At 36.4% G+C, this 23621-nt stretch overlaps 1 protein-coding gene across 5 annotated transcripts in view; it reads left to right on the forward strand.

Moving 5' to 3' along the window:
- Window positions 1-23621, forward strand: part of RAPGEF6 (Rap guanine nucleotide exchange factor 6) — a 257480-nt gene that overhangs the window by 173326 nt on the left and 60533 nt on the right. For all 5 annotated transcript variants that reach the window (XM_049872961.1, XM_049872938.1, XM_049872947.1 and 2 more), the window contains 2 exons: window positions 3519-3627; window positions 15977-16217. In XM_049872961.1, the coding sequence (XP_049728918.1) occupies window positions 3519-3627; window positions 15977-16217 (350 nt within the window). The remainder of the gene's footprint in view (window positions 1-3518; window positions 3628-15976; window positions 16218-23621) is intronic.

Below are 23621 nucleotides of genomic sequence, written 5' to 3' on the forward strand. Positions count from 1 at the left end.
CTCACCACACATCTGGGTGTTCTTTATTGCCACACATACAATGTTAATGCACAAAATATATAGTAGATTTTTTACCGTTGTCATAAATGCAAAATGTCAGATAAGATAGTTGAACAAACTAGAGCTTTAAAAAAGTGAGAAGTCGAGAGGCCTTAAGTCTTATTTTCCCCAATGTATAAGGAAGGCAGCCTCTCCACCTCAGAGCCACAACAGGACCAGAAATTGTGCTTTATAAACACATCTGTTGTATGTTAGGCATACACGTAATTACCTCCTGATACTCTCATCTGTTGTTTCTTAAGTAAGCATGATTAGTTTAAGGAAATATTTTTCTGAGACACTTTTTAGAACTAATATTTGAAAATAGTTTATTTTAAAAACTTTTATCATATATCCATTACTACTTTGAATGGAAAATTTTATATAGCATGGCCTGAAACACCATGGACTTCTGGGCTCTATCAGTATGACTTTCTTTGAGTGCTCCTGCTGATGACCCAAGGATTAAAAAACTGTATCAGATTTGTAAGCTTTCACTTAAAGCACAATAAAAATTATTTTAAAAAATCTGTATCAGCTAACAACTTCAGAATATTCCAGAAAGATCAGTATGTTGTAGGCTTTGAAGGAAGGGCACTTACGCCCCATAGCACTCTCAGGTGTAAGTGAACAAAGATTATCGTGTGATTATATCAGCCTAAATAATGTTAATGTGGTAACACAGCTACATTGATGGTACAGAGTGAGCCACATGTGGGACTTGAGAAAGGAGACAGTGGGAGGAATTTGGTAGTGATTTATTCTTTCCATATAGGCACTAGGTAACTGTAGATTAGTGTATTTCAAAATGTGACCTACTGACAGCCTTGCTAAGTAGAAAATGGAATTCCCAGGTTTACCCTAGTCCTTTTAATCGTATTACTCAGGTCCCCAGGGGATAAAATCTGGGACTCTATACTTTTCACAAAGTTTTCTGGATGGTTCTGATACACAGTGAAGGGTAGTTTCCCAAATCTAACTGATTGTCAGAATCACTTGGGAAACTTTACCATTTAAAATTTTTTGTTTGTTCATTCATTCATTTAGAATGTGGCTTTATTTTATTTTTACCTAAACAATGCTATCTTTTTTTTTTTTTCAATTACGAGACATTCATGTTATGAGAGATTCAACACTTCAAAGCGGTGGTTCTTATGCAGGGATGATTTTGCCCCCAGGGGACATTTGGCAATATCTGGAGGTATTTTTGATTGTCATGACTCAGGGATTGTCTACTGGCATCTAATCAAAACCCAATGCCATGGAATCGATTTTGACTCATAGTGACCCCACAGGGTTTACAAGGCTATAAATCCTGGGGAGTGGTTGGTGGGTTTGAACTGCTGACCTTTCGGTTAGCTGCTGAGCCCTTTAACCACTGTGCCACCGCTAGTGAGTAAAGGCCAGGGAAATTGCTAAACATCCTACAGTGCACATAGCGACCCCCATGACAAAGAGTTTTCCAGCCCAAAATGTCAGTAGTATGGAGGTTAGGAAACTGGGCCTTACCCGATGCCTACTCATTCAGAATCTCTAAGTAGCGGTAACCAAGGAGCCCTGGTGGCCCAGTGGTTAAGTGCTCAGCTGTGAACCAAAAGGTTGACGATCCAAACCTACCAGCTGCTCTGTGGGAGAAAAGACCTGGCAACCTGCTCCCTTAAAGATTTCAGCCTCGAAAACCCTATGAGGCAGTTTCACATTGGGTCACTGTGAGTCAGACTCGATTCAGCAGCATACAACAAGAAGTAGCTAGGAAACTGGAACCAGTATCTTTATTGTTCAGATACTTTATTGAAAACACACTTAGGAATCTCATTCTCCCCCCACCGCCAAAAAAAATGAGATCCCATGATCTCTTCCTAAAAGACAAAATTTATCGTGCTTTTACTCCCTTTAATCCTCCCAACTATTGTTGAAATGATGTGAGACCTTTTAGCTCTAGATAATTACTGTCCTTTTTTTGTGTATCTTTTCTTTCAAGAATACTGTTGACATTTACATTAAGTGTACTAAATTTATTTCTAACAATCTTTTAGATATTTATACGTGCTTACTGATTGATTCATTCACCTCCATTTCATCTAAGCCTTATTTTGCCATTATTTTGATGAGCTTTACAGTTGGCTGGAGTACTTCTAGTTTTTTCTTTTTTAAAGAAGGCAAGCAGATACTGTATTTATATATATCTTTTCATGTCTGATAATGTCTTGCTTTTGTTCAGTGGAATATAAAAATCTTTGATGACAGTGATTTTGCCCTCAGAGCTTTGTAGTCAAAGTGTCCTATCATCTTAGTGTTGCCTGAAAGTCCAGACCTACCTACCTTTATCTTTCTTTTGTAGGTACCTTTGGGTTTTTTCCATCGTACTGATGCTTAGGGATTCTTTATTGCCTGTCTGTGGAATTAAAAAATTTCATTGGGATATGTTTTTTTAAAGTTTCCTTTATTATTTTTGCATGCTACTAATGTGCCATTTCAATATGTAGACTTCAGTCCTTTTCAACTCTGGAAATTTTACTCATGTGCTTTTTTTCTTTTTAAAATTTTTTTATTTGCTTTTTCTATTCCTGTATTGATTCACGAGGTCTGCCCTATATGCTATTTTTGTTTGTTTTTTAAGTCATCATGTTTATCTCTTAATCCTTTTCCTTAGCATCAGTATATTTTTTAATAAGCTTCTTGTATGATTCTGAACTACAGCTGTGTTTAGTTTTGGGTAGCCCTGTTGTGAGGGATCAGAAGTGTCCCCACGGAAGAACTCATCTCATTTGTGCTTTTTGCTGTTTGACTTCCTGATTCAATTAGTGATGGGAGGGGGTAGGGGGAAGGTGGGAAAATGATGTTAATGTATCTAAACCAAAACCCATTTCCATCAAGTAGATTCTGACTCATAGCAACCCTATAGGACAGAATAGAACTGCCCCATCTTTACAGAAACAGACTGCCACATCTTTTTCCCATGGAGCAGCTGGTGGGTTCAAACCACCGACCTTTCAGTTGGCAACTGAGCACTTAACCACTGTGCCACCAGGGGTTCTCTATAATGTATCTAGAGTACCATTTTAAATGAATTACCTCTCTTGGAAATGAAATAAATTTACATTTAGAATATTTCACTAAAATTCGTACATACGCACATAGGCAATAATTTTTGTGAGCTGATCTTATCTGACGTGATTAAAATTTTTATTTCATGTATATACCATCTTACTTAAAAAACAAACGAAAAAAACTAATATGATCCCAGAAGAAATAATTATCTTTAAAAAATGGTGATAGTAGAGAACGTGGGAAATAACACAATATAGAAAAAAAGAAATCAGCAATGATCTTACTTCTTACAGAGATAACGAGTGTTCACATATGGGTGCATTTTATTCAAGTTTCATTTTATTTTTTAACCATTAAACTTTTAAGGTTATAAAAGAAACCAGTACTGTTTGTTTTCATTTTTATTTTTCAAATACTTTTCTTTTAAGATAATGGAAGTAAATGGACAAAACTTTGAGAACATTACATTTGTGAAGGCCCTTGAAATTTTGAGGAATAATACTCATCTTGCACTTACTGTAAAGACCAACATTTTTGGTGAGTGTTGTGAAAACTGAGTTTTTTTGTGATACAAAAGAGAAAAATTATAGTGAAAGATGTGATGATAAAATGTAAACATGTTTTTATCTGAGCTATTTGAACATTTTTAGGATCTTTAGTATCGAGCTATACAATTACATATTGTAGAGTTTTCATTTTTCATTTGTATTTAATTATTTTGTTATTACTAAATAAGTTTTAAAATAGATGTACAGCTACACTCAGTCATTTTTGAAATGTCTATTGAGCATTTATTATGTATTCAACTCTGCTAGAAGTATACTGAATGAAACTTAGAAGTCATAATCAGGTTTTTTTCCCCCTGCTGATGTGTAAATCAGTCAAATTCTCTTGAAATAATAATGTAAATGCCAAATAGCTGTTTCATGGAAATAAATGAATTTAGTAAAACAGTGAATTAAGTAACCGATGTATTATAGATGTCTATTAATAACATGCACTACCTTTCTGTGTAAAAATGTTGACTGCTGTGCCTGTATCATGTTTTGATCATGTTGTTGCTTGAATAAAGCAGTAACTAAGCTTCTACAACATCTGTTTATGCTTTTAAACTTTTGGGGAAGACTTCCTACACTTTGTTTCATAGACACCACAGGATTTTCTCTGAGATTTTGAGAAAGGCAACAATTAAAACAGTTGAAAACTATCAAAGAAAGTTTAAGAGTTTTTATCAAGTACAGAAGAAAAAAATTTGTTTAGATCAGTTAGGTTGCAATTTGAGAAGTTAGAGTTGACTTTAAAAGATATGTCTATGGAAAGGAAGTGTGAGTTTTGTTTTTCTCACTTAGGCTCCTCCTTGACTGTACTTAGTCATAATGAAAACTTAAGACATTTGGTATTTTTCCTCTTTTCACTTGAGTTCCTTTGACTAAAGTACATCATGTTAAATCTAGTGAGCCTTTCCTAATACTGTGTTACTGTAGCCTAGAATAAGTCAGTAAGCCTTCACAGTTACTGAATTTCTTGGAATTTGGACTAGTATCTGCAAATGTCAAGTTTTGGATTAAACAGAAAGGATTCAGATTTTTAAAAATATGAAAGCAAAGCTTGCTCTGTTACCTCGGGCAAGGTATTATAGTCTCTCTAAGCTTCAGCCCTACATGTCTGTCAGTTTGGCATCCTGTGAGGGCTTGCATGTTGCTGTGATGCTGGAAACTATGCCACCAGTATTCAAATACCAGTAGGGTCACCCATGGTGGACATGTTTCAGCTGAGCTTCTAAGGCATTCTAAGACAGACTAGGAAGAAGGACCCGGCAGTCTGCTTCTGAAAAGATTTACCCAGTGAAACATCATTTGATAAAGTGCCAGAAGATGAGCCTCTCAGGTTGGAAGGCACTCAAAATACAAAAAGGGAAGAGCTGCCTCCTCAAAGTAGAGTCGACCTTAATGACGTGGGTGGAGTCAAGCTTTTAGGACCTTCGTTTGCTGATGTGGCATGACTCAAAATGAGAAGAAACAACTGCAGACATCCATTAATAATAAGAATGTGGAACGTACAAAGTATGAATTGGAAGTTGTCAAAAACGAGGTGGAATGCATAAACATTGATAGCCTAGGCATTAGTGAGCTGAAATGGACTGGTATTGGCCATTTTGAATCGGACAGTCATATAGCCTACTATGTCAGGAACAACACCTTGAAGAGTAATGGTGTTGCATTCATCATCAAAAAGAACATTTCAAGATCTGTCCTGACATACAGCATTGTAAGTGATAGAATGATATCCATACGCCTACATGGAAGACCAGTTAATACGACTGTTATTCAAATTTATGCACCAACCAGTAAGGCCAGAGATGAAGAAATTGAAGATTTTTATCAACTTCTGCAGTCTGAAATTGATTGAACATGCAATCAGTGTGTATTGGTAATTACTGGTTACTGGAATTCAAAAATTGGAAACAAAGAAGGATCATAGTTGGAAAATATGGCCTTGGTGGTAGAAACGATGCTGGAGATTGTATGATAAAATTTTCTAAGACCAACGACTTCTTCATTGCAAATACCTTTTTTTCACCAACGTAAACAGCAACTATATACATGGACCTCACCAGATGGAATACACCGGAATCAAATTGACTACATCCGCAGAAAGAGATAATGAAGAAGCTCAATATCATCAGTTAGAACAAGGCCAGGGGCCGACTGCGAAACAGACCATCAATTACTCATATGCAAGTTCAAGTTGAAACTGAAGAAAGTTAGAACAAGTCTGTGAGAGCGAAAGTATGACATTGAGTACATCCCACCTGAATTTAGAGACCATCTGAAGAATAGATTTGACACGTTGAACACTAATGACAGGAGACCAGATGAGTTGTGGAATGACATCATACCTGAAGAAAGCAAGAGGTCATTAAAAGGACAGGAAAGAAAGAAAAGACCAAAGTAGATGTCAGAAGAGACTCTGCAACTTGCTCTTGAACGTCAAGTAGCTAAAGTGAAAGGAAGAAATGATGAGGTAAAAGAGTTGAACAGACGATTTCAAAGGGCGGCTCCAGAAGACAAAGTATTATAATGACATGTACAAAGACCTGGAGATGGAAAACCAAAAGGGAAGAACACACTCTGTGTTTCTCAAGCTGAAAGAACTGAAGAAAAAATTCAAGCCTCGAGTTGCAGTAGTGAAGGATTCTGTGGGGAAGATATTAAATGATTCAGGAAGCATCAAAAGAAGATGGAAGGAATACACAGAGTCATTATGCCAAAAAGAATTGGTCGACGTTCAGCCATTTCAAGAGGTGGCATATGATCAGGAACCAATGGTACTGAAGGAAGAAGCCCAAGCTGCACCTAAGACATTGGCTAAAAACAAGTCTCCAGGAATTGACAGAATACCAGTTGAGGTGTTTCAACAAACCAGTGCAGTAGTGGAGGTGCCCACTCACCTATGCCGAGAAATTCGGCAGACAGCTACCTGGCTGACCGACTGGAAGATATCTATATTTATGCCTATTCCCAAGAAAGGTGATCCTACTGGATGTGGAAATTATCAAACAATATCATTAATATCACACGCAAGTAAAATATTGCTGAAGATCATTCAGAAGCGGCTTCAGCAGTATATTGACAGGGAACTGCCAGAAATTGAAGCCAGATTCAGAACAGGACATGGAACCAGGGATATCATTGCTGGTGTCAGATGGATCCTGATTGAGAGCAGAGAATACCAGAAAGATATTTACCTGTGTTTTTTTGACTTTGCAAAGGCATTCGACTATGTGGATCATAACAAATTATGGATGACATTGTGAAGAACGGAAATTCCAGAACACTTAACTGTGCTCATGAAGAAACTGTGCATAGATCAAGAGGCAGTCATTCGGACAGAACAAGGGGATACTGATTGGTTTAAATTCAGGAAAGGTGTGCATCAGAGTTGCATCCTTTCACCATACCTGTTCAATCTGTATGCTGAGCAAATCTGAGAAGCTGGACTATATGAAGAAAAACGGGACATCAGGTTTGGAGGAAGACTCGTTAACAACCTAATATGCAGTTGACACAACCTTGCTTGCTGAAAGTGAAGAGGACTGGAAGCACTTACTGATGAATATCAAAGACCACAGCCTTCAGTATGGATTACATTTCAACATAAAACAAAAATCCTCACAACTAGACCAATGAGCAACATTATGATAAATGAGGAAAAGGTTGAAGTTGTCAAGGATTTCATTTTACTTGGATCCACAATCAACATCCAAGGAAGCAGCAGTCAAGATCAAAAAACACATTGCATTGGGCAAATCTGATACAAAAGACCTCTTTAAAGTGTTGAAAAGCAAAGGTGTCACCTTGAAGATTTTTAAGGTGTGCCTGACCCAAGCCATGGTGTTTTCATTCGCCTCCTATTCATGTCAAAGTTTGACAATGAAGAAAGAAGACTGAAGAAGAGTTGACGCCTTTGGATTGTGGTGTTGGCAAAGAGTATTGAATATACCATGGGTTGCCAAAAGAAGGAACAAATCTGCCTCGGAAGACGTACATCCAGAATGCTCCTTAGAAGCGAGGATGACTAGAGTATGTCTCACATACTTTGGACATGTTGTCAGAAGGCATCAGTCCCTGGAGAAGGACATCATGCTTGGTAAAGCAGAGGGTCAGTAAAGAAGAGAAGACCCTCAATGAAGTAGATTGACACAGTGGCTGCAACAGTGGGCTTAACCATAACGATTGTGAGGATGGTACAGGACCAGGTAGTGTTTTGTTCTGTTGTACGTGGGGTCCTGTGAGTCGGAATCAATTCGATAGCACCTAACAACAACAACAACAAGCCTCAGTTTCTTCAACTCTATTTCTTAGGATTATTGTAGGGATTAACTACCTTTAAACCTTTTGAGCCTGCCACATAATATTTACTAACTGGTATCAAATATTAGTATATTTAAAGTATAGATATAGCATAATGTAGTGGTTAACACCTGGAATCTGGGAGACAGAAGAAGTAGGTCTGAGAGATGTAAAGGCAGAGAAGCCACATCCTCAGAACCCTTTGAGTGGTAAGAAACAACTGTCCAACAGAACCTAGAAGGAATGTGGTGGAGAGCAAGAGTTAAATGGTGCCAGAAGGGGGGACCCTATCAGTCATTACCTTCTTCCTTACCCGAGGTAGAGTGGACACAGCCAGCATTCACCCTAACCAAAACATCAAAGAGCATTTGTGGAAATGGTACATTTTAATCTGGGTGTGGTGCCCTACAATAAAGCCCTGTTAACTCTGGCGCTGTTAACTGGCATTTCTGTAAACCAGAGTTGAACAGTTAGGTCATCCTACATGAAACTCCCAGATAGAACACCTACAAAAAAGAACTCTGTGACCAGAAGACAGATCTTTTCAGGTGATACAGAGCAAACCTGCTTGGTCTATTTATGTTAATTAAAACTGACAACCAGGGATCACTAGGCGTAGGGGAGCCAAGATATTTTAGAAGAAATGGTGAGGGGACCTAATAAGTGAGCTTACAGATTCTGGAAAAAACAGGTAATTTAAGGAAAAGAACAAAAGAGATTTTAGAACTCTGCCCTAAGAGATTTGAAATTCATCTTTTAAAACAACAGGGTGTTAGGAAAAAAGAATCATTAAGAAAGAAGTAGCTGTTAGAGTGACTTAAAATATGGTAGCAAAGACTAAAATATTCAGTAGAAGGAGCAGATAATAAAGTCGGGGAAATCTCCCAAACTATAGAACAAAAATACAAAATAAACACTACTCCAGGAGATATACAGAAATTATGGGGAAAAACATATTAAAGAAATTATAACAGTTTTACCATAATAAAATAAAAAGAAGTAACAGCAGAAATTACCCCAGAATGAAAGAAGGATGTGACTGTTCAGATTCAAAGGGCCCACTGAATTCTGAGCAAAGTGAATTTAAAGCATGTCTGTTTCAACATTGTGTTTCCAGTTTTGACTGAAGACAACTAAAAGAGCTAGACCAGGTATAAAAAGTAGGTACTTAGCAAGAACTACCTAACATAAAACAGGAAATTTGACCTCAAAGAGGTGACTTGAGCCGTATCCACCCTGGGACATTTACCAGTACAAAAAAGACAGCTCAGACACTGAGCATCTTTTGGCAATAAACTCCCAGAAAAAAGCAAAAGGATTGGAGTCCTGCAGTTGCTAGGAGCACAAACTCCTGATGTGTTTAATCCCTTTTCCCCTTCTGTTACTGTAGCTCAAAGGGATGTCTTTTTCTTTCCAGGGCCATTTTCCCATCCATAGAATACAACTGAGAGAAGGAGGCACTTGCTAAAGCCTGGGAGACTCTAGCATAACAACCTTTTAAGGGCTCACCGTAAGATGGATGTGGACTGTACTCTAGCCACCTCCTCTACAAACCAGACCAAACCCATTGCCATCAAGTCTATTCCAGTGGTGTAGTAGTTAAGTGTTGAGCTGTTAACCAAAAGGTCAGCAGTTTGAATCCACCAGCCGCTCCTTGGAACTCTATGGGCAGTTTTACTCTGTCCTGTAGGGTGGCTGTGACTCTGAACGCCCCTTCTAGCTACCCAGAAAAACTTCAAGCCCTGGCCCTAGACCGTGAACACCCTCAGGTGCCTGGCAAAAGAAAATAGAAATCCTCAGAAGAGGATGGTAATAGCAATCTAGGTCTCAAATTATTTCTAAAAGATTTTCAAATACAGAGTCAAGCAAACTGAACATTGGAGCCACAGGCCACACAAGACCAAAAAAAAAAAAAAAAGTCAGCATTCTCTGTGGGATATAAACAGGACTCAGAGCAGTTTTAACTTTAACAGGGTATCCTTTGTTGTGGTTTTCTTTGTGTTTATTTTTGTTAGGGTTTGCTGAGTTTTTTAATTTGTGCATTAATGTCTTTCATCATTTCTTGGCCATTATCACTTCAGATATTGCCTTTGCACTTTCTCTGTCTCCATTCTATCTGGGAGACCAGTTACTCATATGTTAGACCATTTGTATCTTGTGTATTTCTTAGTCTGTCTTACTCTTTCCAATTTTTTTTTCTCTTTGTGCTTCAATTTGGATATTTTCTAATGACCTGATTTTGAGCAAACTAATCTTGTTTTCTGCTGTATTTTGTTAAACCCATTCAGTAAGTTTAATTTTAGATATTTAATCTTTCAGTTCTAGAATATCCATTTAATCTCTTTTGTAGACTCCAGTTCTCTGTTACACTTCTCCATCTTTTCATCCATTATCTTTCTTTTCCCTTATTTTCTTTAACATATTTATAATGGTTACTATAAAATCCTGTCTCCAACATTTGGATGATTTTTCTTTATCTGCTTTTCTCCTTCATCCTCAGGCATATAGGCCTCGTATCTCTAGTTTGTGTGTCTCATAAATTTTTATTGTATGCTGGACACTGTGTATAACTTAGAGAATTAAATTAATATTTTCTCAAGAGAAGATTTGTCTTCCTCTGTTTAAGCAGATAGGATAAGGGGAATTGCACTGGGTCAAGCTGGGTTGCAAAATTATTTAGACTGTCCAGTGATTTCAAGTTGAGAGAAACGCTTGTCATGTTCTTGATGCAGACCCCTCCACAGGTGGAACTTTGTCTCTTAAGCACCAAGAGATTGTGGGAAATTTCACTCTACCTTGTCCTACCCTCTCCCTACTCCCACCTCAGGCATGGCTTCTGATTCAGAGTCTGGTAGGTTTCTGTTTTCTCTTTTTTGTAAATTCTGCTCTTCAGAGATTTTTGAGCATAGCTCCTTACATACCACCCCAACCAGGTCGAAGGCAAAATCTGTTGTGTATTTGTTACAAGCCCTTCCCTGTTGTGCAGCACTGACTCTTAAGCAGCAGAAGACAGTAGGAAATTTCCAGCTAGTCCCCCAGCCTCCTGCATTGTCCTACTAAAAGCATATGTCCCCTAGAGAAAAGCAAGACTGTTTTGGGGCTTCTGTGTGTTCCGGTTTTCATGCCAGCCCTCACAGCCATCAAAAGCTCTCTTTCCCCTAGTAGAGTCCTCTGACTGAGCCACACCTCATGTTTAGACTCAGCAAATGCCACCAGAGGTGAAAACAGCTTGCAATCTCAGCTTGCTCTCTTCCCTCTCTGAAATTTTAGTTCATTTATTCCTTTTCACAGCTTTCTGACATCTTTAAAAATCCCATCCCTCGAATAACTTAACATTTTTATTTTAAATAAAAATAATAAATGCATATATTTTGAAAATGAATATACTACAGAAGGATACACAGTAGAGCCATACAGCACCTTTCCACATCAGTGTATACATACCTTTTTCGTTTTAATTATTGTTGCAAAGAATTTAATTGCACCATTACCGTAATCTGTTAAGCTAATGTCATATTAATAGACATTTGTGCTTACAGTGTTTGCTGCTAATAATGGTATGAGAAAAAATCATTTGTAATTATTTTTTATGCCTACATAGATATACCTACAGGACAAATTTCTCAAAGTGGAATGACTTTTGACAGATACTGGAAATTTTTTCCATCCAAAAGTTGTCTGAAGGCCTGTGTTGGGTATAATGAACTTTTTAATTATTTATTTACATTTCTTTAATTATGAATGAGATCCTTTGTGTAAACTTTTAATTTCATTTGCCCATTTTAATACAGTTATTCATCTTTTATTGAGTTGTTTGAGTACTTTATAAATAAAAGACAGTAACTTTTTAATTTTCAGAGTTGCAGATATTTTTCCCCAAGTTATTTGTCTTTTGACTTTTCTTGTTTTTAATACATGCACACACACGAGTAGGTATATGTGTACGTACATACATATGCGTATGTGTAGAGTCATTTTTAATCTTTATGTAGTCAAATTTATTAAGCTTTTCTTTTGCATATTCTTGGGTACCTTCATTTCCGATTCATGTATTATATCTGATATTGCCATTAAAAAAAAAAAATTGCTGTCGAGTTGATTGCAACTCATAGCAATCCTATAGACCCCATAGGACAGAGTAGAACTGCCCCGTAGGATTTCCGAGGAGTGGCTGGTGGATTCAAACTGCCGACCTTTTGGGTTGCAGCCATAGCTCTTAACCACTCTGCCACCAGGGCTCTGATATTGCCATCAATGGCATCGTAATTGCAGTTGTTCACCATTCTTTAAATTTTGTCCTTAGCTAATTTTTTTTAACACATTTTTCTTCTGTATCTAAAAAATCACATGCTCACAAATTTTGAATTATGTACACAAAGTCTAGTGAAGATATAAACTCCTATGTAAGCCTTTGAATCACCTCACATATACACTGTAGCCAGAGAGACCTTCTGTCCCCAACCCTTTAAAGATTTGTATTGGTCTTAAGAAAAAAATTCAAAAACTTTACCATAGCATTATCTGGGCTTTTCACTCATTACACTGTATTTTGTTCTCTGCAGTCTAAACATCTTCCTTCTACCACAGGGACTTCAAACTTCAGATCCCTGAACCTGGAATCATTCCTCCTTCCCTTGCTTTTACCTAGTCAAAATCTACTCATCTTTCTGACCTCTTCTTACAAGGTGATACACTTGAAGATCTTTCCTACCATCTAAATTAGTTCCTCTGTTTACTTTCCCTCTCTCTACCATGTATCTTAGACAGACTGAGTTTCCCAAATGATGAATCTGCAAACATCTACTGTAGTGCCTGGCATATATTCATGTTATTATTATTGTTAGTTGCTATTGAGTCACTTCCAACTCATGGAGACCCATGTGTTGTGTAGAGTATGACTGCTCTATAGGGTTTTCAAAGTGGTGACCTTTTGGAAACAGATCACCAGGCCTGTTTTCCAAGGCGCCTCTGGGTGTGTTCAAACTACCAACCTTTCAACTAGTAGTTAAGTGCTTAACTGTTTGCACCACCCTAGTTCAGTAAACACCTTCTAAATGGAGATCTTGGTTTTAGCTCCAAAAACTTTTGCTGCTTGTTTTAAAATAAAGTGAAACTTTAAAGATAGAAACTGAAAGGAACTTAGCAGAATATCTTTGAAAGGCAACTCCTAAGGATCCCCATTATTTTGAAGGCAAAATAAAAAAAAAAAAAAATGTGCTTTTCACAAGCTTGCAATGGATTTGGTAATATAGTATCATCCTTCTGGTTAAAGCCCTGTAAATGAGGCATATTTTACAAATATTGTTGTATAGATCAATTCTTAAGGTTTTTTCCATTTGAATCATTCTTATAAATTCTTTGATGTTCTGGGAAACCATTGCCTTCTTTCATCCTCAGATCAACAGAGAAGATCACAATTTTCTGTGGTTGGGTTTTAAGTGGGTATATTTATACATGTACAGTTTTTTCTTCTAAAAACGTACAAAGTATATTGCTGAGAGCTATACATAATGATAAGGTGAGTGTTTGGCTTTACAGCTCACATGGCTGAAAACCTTTAAAGTCTATTCTCAAGAATATGCAACTGCCACTTCTCTTTTGCTCAGACTTCCCCAGGCACCGTAGCTTTCCAGGAAACTTACCTTCTACTTTAACGTATATGTTCTTAGTGGGTTTTTTTTTTCCCTAGAAGTCTGTCTGTCTTATTTAAGAACACACATTTAAAACAACAATAATAAAAACTTCTTTACATGACATTACTTAATGAAAAATAGATGATACAGATTTTCCTAACTGGAAAATGAGATACTAATAGCTTCTAATAGTTTCTAGATATGTAGCCTTATACAGATTTATTCTTCTTTCTCCTGATCCCAGGGACACCTAGTCCCTCTCACAAGGTGAAATAGGGTCTAGGCAAAGAGATTGCTAGGCATGCAGGTCTCCAAATGTGCCTGTGCCCTCATTAAAAAAAACTGAAAAAAGTAAAGTAATTCACCAGTCTTAGGGATGGTAGGAAAGTACCTAAGATATGATTGGTTGTTTGCTTCAGACCACTATAGTGAATATTCGTTAACTGTTTTACTGAGTAACTGTAAGCCTCATAAACATTACCTTGAGGAAATTGTCATGGATTACTAAATTTAGTACTGTTTATTTCTGGTAAAAACAGGTTCACTAAAGCTTACCTCATGTTTTTAATGGCTAAATTTTGCAAAATTGAACCTGACTCTTTCTTTTTTTTTCTAGTACTTAGAGCATGTTCTTCCCTGGAGAAGAACATCATGCTTGGCAAATTAGAGGGTTGGTGAAAAAGAGGAAGACCCTCAATGAGATGGCCTGACGCAGTGGCTGAAACAATGGGCTTAAGCGTAACAACAATTGTGAGGGTAACTCAGGACCAGGCAGTGTTTCGTTCTTTTGTACATAGGGTCGCTTTGAGTTGGAGCTGACTCAGTGACACCTAACAACAACAAAGTACTTAAAATCTCATCTCAACTCATCACGATATAATAAGGAATATCATATAAATAATAAAAAATAAATGTTTCTATAAAATTTGAATTGATGAAAATTAAATAGGAACCTCTGAGCTTTGCAAACATATGCTGACAGCCCACCCACTTTTTTTTTTTCATTTTTCCCTGTGACTTCCTTTTATCATATGGCAATATCAGAAGTATGTTGTTGTTAGTTGCCTTTGAGTCCCCTCCAACGCATGACAACTTTATGTATAATGGAATGAAATGTTGTCCAGTGCTGCACCATCTTCATGATCATTAGTATATTTGAGTCCATTTTTGCCGCTGTTGTGTCAGTCCATCTCATTCAGGGTTTCCCTTGTTTTCGCTGATCCACTACTTTACCAAATATGATGTCCTTTTCTAGTCACTGTTCATTCCTGATGATGTGTCCAAAGTAAGACAAAGTCTCACCATCCTCGCTTCTAAGGAGCATTTTGGTTGTATTTCTTCCAAGACTGATTTGTTTGTTCTTTTGACAGTCCACCGTATATTTAATATTCTTCACCAATACCACAATTCAAATGCATCAATTCTTCTCTTATCTTCCTTTTTCATTATCCAGCTTTCACATGCATATAAGGCCATTGAAAAGACCATGGCTTGGGTCAGGCACACCTTAATCGTCAAAGTGACATCATTGCTTTTAAAGCTTTAAAGAGGTCTTTCACAGCAGACTTGCCCAACGCAATATATTGTTTGATTTCTTGACTGCTGCTTCCATAGACACTGATTATTGATCCAAGTAGAATGAAGTTATTGACAATTTCAGTTTTTCTCCAATTTATGATGATGATTATCGGTCCAGTTGTGAGGATTTTTATCTTCTTCATGTTCAGGCATAATCCATACCGAAGGCTGTAGTCTTTTGACTTTCATCACTAAGTGTGTCAAATCGCCTTCATTTTTGACAAGCAAGGTTTTTTCATCTGCATGTAGCAGTTTGCTAATGAGTCTTGCTCCAATCCTGATGCTGCATTCTTTTTAACATATTTCTACTTCTTGGATTATTTAATCAGCATACAAATTGAATAAATAAAGCAAAAGGTTACAGGCTAGCCATTTTTCCAATTTTGAACCACACAGTATCCCCTTGTTCTATTTGAACAACTGCCCCTTGATCCACGTGTTCCATACGAGCACAATTAGGTATTCTGGAATTCCCATTCTTCATAATGTTATCCATAATTTGTTATGATCCACACAAAAGTTGATAAAACACAGGTAAAATCTTTGTGGTATTCTCTGATTTTGGTCAAGATCCATTTAATAACACCAGTAATATTCCTTATTCCACATTTTCTTTTGAATCTGGTTTAACCTTCTGGTATAGTCAAGTGCAAACACAGAGGAAACTGATAAATAAAGGGTGGGTATAAATTTGATAATGTTTAAGGAATGGGGCTGTGAAAGGCCAAATAATAGAAAGCGACTATATTTATCTTTCAAATTTTTTGTTGGTGAAAAACTTTCTGAGAGGAAAAGAAATGACAAGTTTCTTTATTTCCACAGTGTTCAAGGAATTACTCAGTAGGACTGAGCAGGAAAAAACTGGTGTTCCTCACATTCCCAGAATTGCTGAGAAAAAAAGTAATCGCCATTCGATCCAGGATGTACCAGGAGATATTGAGCAGACATCACAGGAGAAAGGAAATAAGAAAGTTAAAGCAAATACTGTTTCAGGTGGAAGAAACAAAATCAGGAAAATTTTGGATAAAACACGATTTAGTATCTTGCCTCCAAAATTGTTTAGGTAAGTAATACTAGTCATAGTCAGGTAGGAATTCTCATATTGACGGTTAAGTTTTTATTTCGGGAGCTTGGGACGTGGGTAGGTTTTGGTTTTTTATACAACTAATGAATCATTAAAAATTTAAGCGATACATTAATGTGAAAGAATGAATTCTAAGTGTCTCCCTCACTTCCATGAGGTTACCACTGTTAGATTTGGTATATATTCTTCCACTAGCCTGTTGATGAGAAGACTGTCAATTTTCATCTTAAAAATTCGATTTTCTATATTTTTGGTCCATTTTCATTCCTCTGATCTGCAAATTTGGACACCTTCATTGCTACCAGTTTCGTTTTTAATTATCTTTCCCTTTCTAGCACTATTTATTCCGTCTTGAATTGTAAAGTTTTGTGTTTCCAAGATGGGATATCACCAAAATTAAATAAAATTTCAAGATTTTAAATGTAAATTAAGATCTGTAAAATACTGACGAAATCAATCCACTCAAGTTCATGATTAAGAATGACTCTAGTATATATTCTAAAGTGTACATTTTACACTGTCTACTTCCTGAAGCAATCACAAAAGTTCTAGTCAAGTATAGTACGTAGCCCATAGTAGGCACTCAAATATTTGTTGAGTACATTAAGGCAATCAGTGAATGACAGAAAACATATTCAAAGAAAATATTTATTGGGCCCCTAGTAAAGTCCTGATACTATGTCAAGTGATAGTTACAGAACTGAAAAGAGCTAGTCCCTACCTCTAAAGAATTCATATCAGTAGCTCTTTATTCCATCACATCTTTATTATATACTAGGCACAATGCCCAGAGATACAAAGATGAATAGAGCAAGTCTCTTGTCCTCCAAGAGCTAATAGTATAAAAGGAAAAGCAGACGAATGACAGCATTCTCATATTGCAATGTTAAATGTTTTGATATATTCAGAGGCAGATGCAGGCTTGGTAGGTTTGATTAGTGTGCTCACTTGCCCCTCCCTGGAGATGAAGCGAGAGGTAGGTAAATGCTAGACTGTGAAGGATCTTTAATATTATTCCAAGAATATGGACTTCATCATGTCATGATGGGGAGCCGTGGAAAGCATATGGTGTGGTAAGATTTGTTCTTTTAGGAAGACCTCTGAGAGCTGTGTGAGCGGCTTGGGGTCAAAGGTATAGTATGTTCATAATGGCAGTGTTAGCAAGGAGAACTCAGTAAGGGTCAACTCTCATCATTTATATAGTTTTAGCTATATAAGTAAAATATAAATATAAAATATAAATAATACAATATAAATCAAAATTTTAAAAAATTAAATAAAAGCCTCTTAAGATTTCCTGATCAGAAAATGCTCTTCTTGAGTTCTTAATTCTGGTCAGGGAATCACATTTGCTGTTCACTCAATTTAGGGCTCACGGAGGATTGAAATATTCCCAGTTCTGTTCTTAGTCACCCACTTTTGGAAAGTTTATAACTGTAATCATCCCTTTTCTGAGTAATTATTCCACTTGAGATGAGTGGTTTGTAAAAATCTTAACTTTGCTGTATCAAAATTCTTTAATATTGAATATACTATAGTATAACAGGAACACAGCAAATGCTGCAAGAAAAGAGGATTGAGTGAGGAGAATTTAGAGGGTGCCAGCCCATGTTGAAGAGGTTCAGAGTAGCTTGGTGTGCCTAGAAGTATGAATGAAGGCAATGTGGAAAAGGGAAAGAACTAGAGGACCAAAAGGCAGAAAAGAGATCACAAAGGGAATTTCTCGGGAAGTAATACACAAAGTTCCATTTCCAGAAACTTTGGTTGGTTTTATCTGGAATACACATATCTTTTTTAACTGGATTTTATTTTTACTGGTGGCACAGTTATGATATAGCCTGTCTAATTGTGTCATCCTAAAACAGAGCATTGTGATGGTAATTGACTTGAGCTTGTTAGTGTCACATTCCAGCCAGCTAAACTCAAGTTTCAGACAGCTAACATCAATATCCAATGTCCACAGCTTCTCTTTGGGAAGTGAGAATTGGTTACTTCTTGCATTCTATCTTTGCTTACAGCAGGAGGCATAGAAATGGAGGTGTCCAGGAGCAGTCAGTTAGGTATTTACAAGCATTGTTACTTCATATTAGTACCAAAAAATGAAAGCTCTAGTAGAAATGGTTTAACTTACACTCAGAAGGGATTTTTTTTAGTTTAGGATTTTTCATTTGTTAGTCAACAAGCTTTTATTGAGTCTCTTGCCTTGTGCCAAGAGGAAGCTGTGGACTGTGAATACGAACTTGAATAAGCCACTGCCCTTGAGGAGTTCGTGTTAAATTGGCTACCTCTTCTAAACATGTTTTCAATGAAGTAAAATGCAAATAATTTCAGCCACATAAATCCCCCAAAATAGATATTTTAATAGAAATTATAAAGGTTTCTGGAACCTGTTTTGTTGGGGGGAGCTGATTTGTCATTTTACCTTTCCAATTAGTTGTTTTCCATTTTGGGGAGTTTATGTCCTATTTCTTGGCCCTTAATCATTTGAAATTAATTCAACCACCATAAAAGATTACGTATTATACAGATTAGTGAGGCCAGAATTGGGAAGGTAAGGTATGTAATAAGCCTTGACTGCTGTGGGGATATAAAATGATGCAACCTTTCTATAAAGCATTTTAACAATTTTCTATTGAGCTTTATTCTTTAATTCAGTAATTCTATCTCTAATAATAATTAGTTGAAGATTTATTTGCAGATGTTATTAGTTCTATTATCTGTAATAAAGCAAAATTGGAAACACCATAAATGCTTAACTACAAGGGATTACTTAATTATGCTATATATCACAAAATAACTAAAAGGAAAAATATCAAAATACTGATTTTATTTATCTCTAAAATCTGTTTTATAGGTAATTTTTCCCTCTCTTTATTCTTTCCTTTCTTCCCATCTATACCTTTCACATTTTCTACCAAAATACTTGTTATCTTTTAGTTGGAAAAGATTTATTAATGAGTTCAGTTCTACAATTTCTGAGCATCTTCTGTGAGCTCGATCTCTATGGGAGAGACCCCGAGAAGAATGAGACTTGGTCTCTGCCTTTATCACTTCTCTAAGAGTAGAGGAGGAGTTATTTTAGAAATCTCGTAAGAAAGAATGTCTGCATATGTGAGAGGAGCAAAGAAAGAATATAAGGAATGAACAAATACACCCACACCTCACTTATCAACATGGTTAGTTTCCAAAGACCAGGTTGTTATACAAAAATCAACATTATGCAAAAATGGAGGATGACCATATCATACCACAAAATGGAGGATGACTACATCATTACATAATTGCCAAATTACATCATTACACAACTGCCAAACCACTCAGAATCATGGCCCAGCCAAGTCAACTCATAACCATCACAGCCAGCATTACTCTCACCTCACAGCTCAGCATTCATTACTGTCAGACGTACATCGTTAATGCACAAAATAGATAGTACATTTTTTTACTATTGTTGTAAATGTGAAATGTCAAATAACAAGATAGTCAGTACTAAGTGTGGAGTAGATGTAGTTGAGATAAGAATAACATCCCTAACTGTGATGTAATTTTAAAGCATAAGAAAGTTTCTGAAAATACGAAATGAAGAAAATTTATTGATTTTTAATAACATTTATAAATTGAGACATAGCAGTGTGGTTTTTACTAACTTGAGAATATTTCACAATTCAGGAAATTGAACCTTCCTTTTTTTTTTTTCCCCTCACCCAGCTACTTTTTTGTTTTTTTAATCACAGATTGTCTAAATAACATTTTTACGTTATTCATTGTAGCAACTCCAAATTAGACTGCCTTGCCTGTTTATCAGAATTATTTTTTCCTCTCTATTTCTTGTCACTATTCTTTCTCTCTTTGCTTTAATATTGGGATCATTTTTATTTGCATATTGAAAATGTTTAGGTAGCTTTTTAGTTTCAAAATGTGAAACTAAAATACACTTTTATTCTGAGTAGATTTACTGTTGGAGAATTGTTGAGGTATTTTTCAAAAATATCTTTTTCTGTTACTGCATCACCTTCTCAGGAGACTATTTTGGTAAGATGTCACATAATTATTTGCAAACGGGTTTCATCACTTCAGCTTCCAAATAAGCATGGATATTTTGCCAATTAAATACTGTTCGTTCATATCATAGCATGGGTTATACATGTTACTATAGTTTTCATTGATACATGCTTACACCTTAATTACCATGAATTTATAAACCAGCATTACATTAGTAGCTGTATAGTATCATATCTATTGATTATAAGCAGAAGTAATGTTAAATAACATCAGTAAGATATATAAGGACTTTTAGTGTTTCATGCATTTCTCTTTGCCTCTGTTCCAACTTGCTGCAGCTGATGCAGCTAATTTCCTTTAACAAAAAATTGTAACTTTTTAACATTGTTGAAATTGCTTCTACTTTGGCCATTAATAGAACTGCTGATCGTAACAGTTCGATTCCTTGGATTCAGGTACCTGACAGTCTTTGTCCAAAAATGATGGGCTCATCTTGAGAAATCCTTTAATGACTGTTGTTTTTTTAAAAACAACAGCAACATTATTTTCTGCATGGTTTAAATTGTCGCCAAATTATTTACAAAGGTGTGAGTAAAATATCTGTGAAAGTCCCTTCCCTATTTTTTTTTTTTTTTTCTCTTAACTAGCCTCAAAACATTTATTTCAGATCTCTAGGTCTTCAAACCCAATTATAAAAACCAACTTAACATAACCGCAAATTATTTATCAGATATGAAATTTCCTTTGCCTTATCAGTCAAATTAGACTGCCTTCTCTCCCTCTGAAAAGCATTCCCTATTTCTGTAATGTTTTTCTGTTCTATACGGCTGCTGTGAGTTGGAATGGGCTCAACAGCAGTGGGTCGGTTTTAGTTTTTTTATCCCCACTATTCCCTCTGTTTTTTAATGTAAATTGCTTAAAAAATATTTCTACTTTCTAGGATTGAACCGTTCCCATTTTATTTTTGGTAGAAGTACTCCTTTAAAATAGGAATTTTATTTTGCTTTGTTCTCAAGTTACATTTTGTTCCATTCTAGAGTCAGTAAAGACGCTGCTTGTCATTTGGTCATAGTAATAGCAATAACTACTACCACTTTTTACAATATGCCACTCACTGTGCTGAAATGTCTGCCTTCATTATTTAATGTAATTCTTACAGTGACCCTGGAGGAGTCCTGGAAAAATAGATAGTATTATTCCCATTTTACAGATGAGGAAACCAAGGTCAAGAGAGAAAAAGAGATTTGTCTGAGGTCACATGGCTAATAACCCAGGTCTCTGTGACACCAGAGCTTGCTCTTGAAATACTAATCTTTGCTCTCTTCCACACCTTCATGCCCTTCCCCTGCTCCTTGGCTCTCTTTCTTGTTCTGGCCCTCTCTTCCTTTTCTCACTGTTAACAGTCCTTTAGCCACTCTATTGGAAACCCTGGTGGCGTAGTGGTTAAGAGCTATGGCTGCTAACCAAAAGGTTGGCAGTTTGAATCTACCAGGCACTCCTTAGAAACTATGGGGCAGCTCTCCTGTGTCCTATAGGAGTGCTATGAGTCAGAATCGACTTGACGGCTATGAGTTTTAGCCACTCTACCCTCCATTTTGCGTAGTTTCCTAATCTGCCTAAATCCTGTATTTTACTCCTAATATATTCTAAATATATCCCATATCGCTCATTTTTAAGAGAGTACCTTAATCGTTTCCTTGATAATAGGTAAGTATTCTGTGATACTTCGATTGGTATATATAACAAGTACTAGGTAGAAGAATGCATTGTATCAAATGTAGATAGTAATTAATATTAACCGAAAGCGTTGGTTTTAAAATATGCACGGCCCTTACAAGTAGGTAGTATTTTGATTGTTGATGCTGATGGAAATCTTTTTGTTGTTGTTATTGCTGTACTGTTTTTATAGGGCTGTTTTAGTTTAAAATTTTTTGAAGTATCTAAAACAAGTGACAGAGTTGTATTTCTTTGTTTTTATTTTTTCCCTAAGATGAATTTATAGTTGCCTGTGTAACACTTCTGAAATATTTCAAAGAAAGTGTTTTGTTTGCTTAAATATGACCGTTTAACTGGTACTTGTTTTTGAAACCTTTAAAGGGAAATAATTCTAGCTTACTTGCTTTCTGCCCTGGTTTTGATGTTCTCCAGGGAACAGTCAAATAATTAGACTTCAATTAATGTGCCCTTAGGATAAAGTTTTGGAGGCCTGGTAGTCCAATGGTTAAGAGCTCAGCTGGTAACCAAAAAGCCAGTAGTTGTAATCCACCAACCACTCCCTGGAAACCATATGGGGCAGTTCTCTGTCCTATAGGGTCTCTATGAGTTGAAATCAACCTGATGGCCCTGGGTTTGATTTTTTTTTTTTAAGAGTAAAGTTGAGAGACTATAGATTTTTTTCCTTGTATTTTCCTTTTTTGCCATTCTTTTCTTTCTCCTTTTTGTCACATACTTTAGTTGTTCTTTGTTGTTATTGTCTGTGCTATCTTCCTATTATTTTTTCCCATCCTTACTGGTTCTGATAGTTCACAGGCCTTTTGACCTGTATGTTTAAAGACCTCTCATTTTGTCACTTGAACTCAACTCCAGTGTTACCTACAAATACCATATTTTTAGTTTGGGTATAACCCAGTTTCATTCTTTGCCTAGAAGATTGCCAAGATTTTCTGTTGCAAGAGAGAGAGATTGCCTTGCAGTGGTGTAGCTGTGCAGTGCTGGATATATAAATCTATTAGTGTATATACCTGTACAGGCATACTTCGAAGATATTGCAGGTTCAGTTTCAGACCACCGCCATAAAGTGAATCACACGAATTTTTTGTTTCCTAGGGCATATAAAAGTTATGTTTACACTGTGTTGTAGTGTACTAAGTGTGCAATAGCATTATGTCTGGAAAAAAAAAGTACATACCTTAATTTAAAAAATGCTTTATTGCTAACAATGCAGACCATCATCTGAGCCTTCAGCAAGTCGTAATCTTTTTCCTGGTGTGGAGGGTCTTGCCTTGATGTTGATGCCTGCTGACCAATCAGAGTGGTGGTTGCTGACAGTTGGAATGGCTGTGGCAGTTTCTTAAACTAAGATACCAGTGAAGTTTGCCACATCGATTGACTCTTCCTTTCACAAAGGATTTCTCTGTAGCATGCAATGGTGTTTGATAGCATTTTACCCACAGTAGAGCTTCTTTCAAAATTGGAGTCAGTCCTCTCAGACCCTGCAGCTGCCTTATCAGCTGAGTTTATGTAATATTCTAAATTCTTTGTCGTCATTTCAGTGTTCACATCTTCACTAGGAGTAGATTGCATCTCAAGAAACCACTTTCTTTGCTCATCCATAAGACTCAAGTCCTCATCTATTGAAGTTTTGTCATGAGATTGCAGCAA

This window comes from Elephas maximus, chromosome 2 (assembly GCF_024166365.1).
Source record: "Elephas maximus indicus isolate mEleMax1 chromosome 2, mEleMax1 primary haplotype, whole genome shotgun sequence".
Classification (NCBI taxonomy): Eukaryota; Metazoa; Chordata; class Mammalia; order Proboscidea; family Elephantidae; genus Elephas; species Elephas maximus.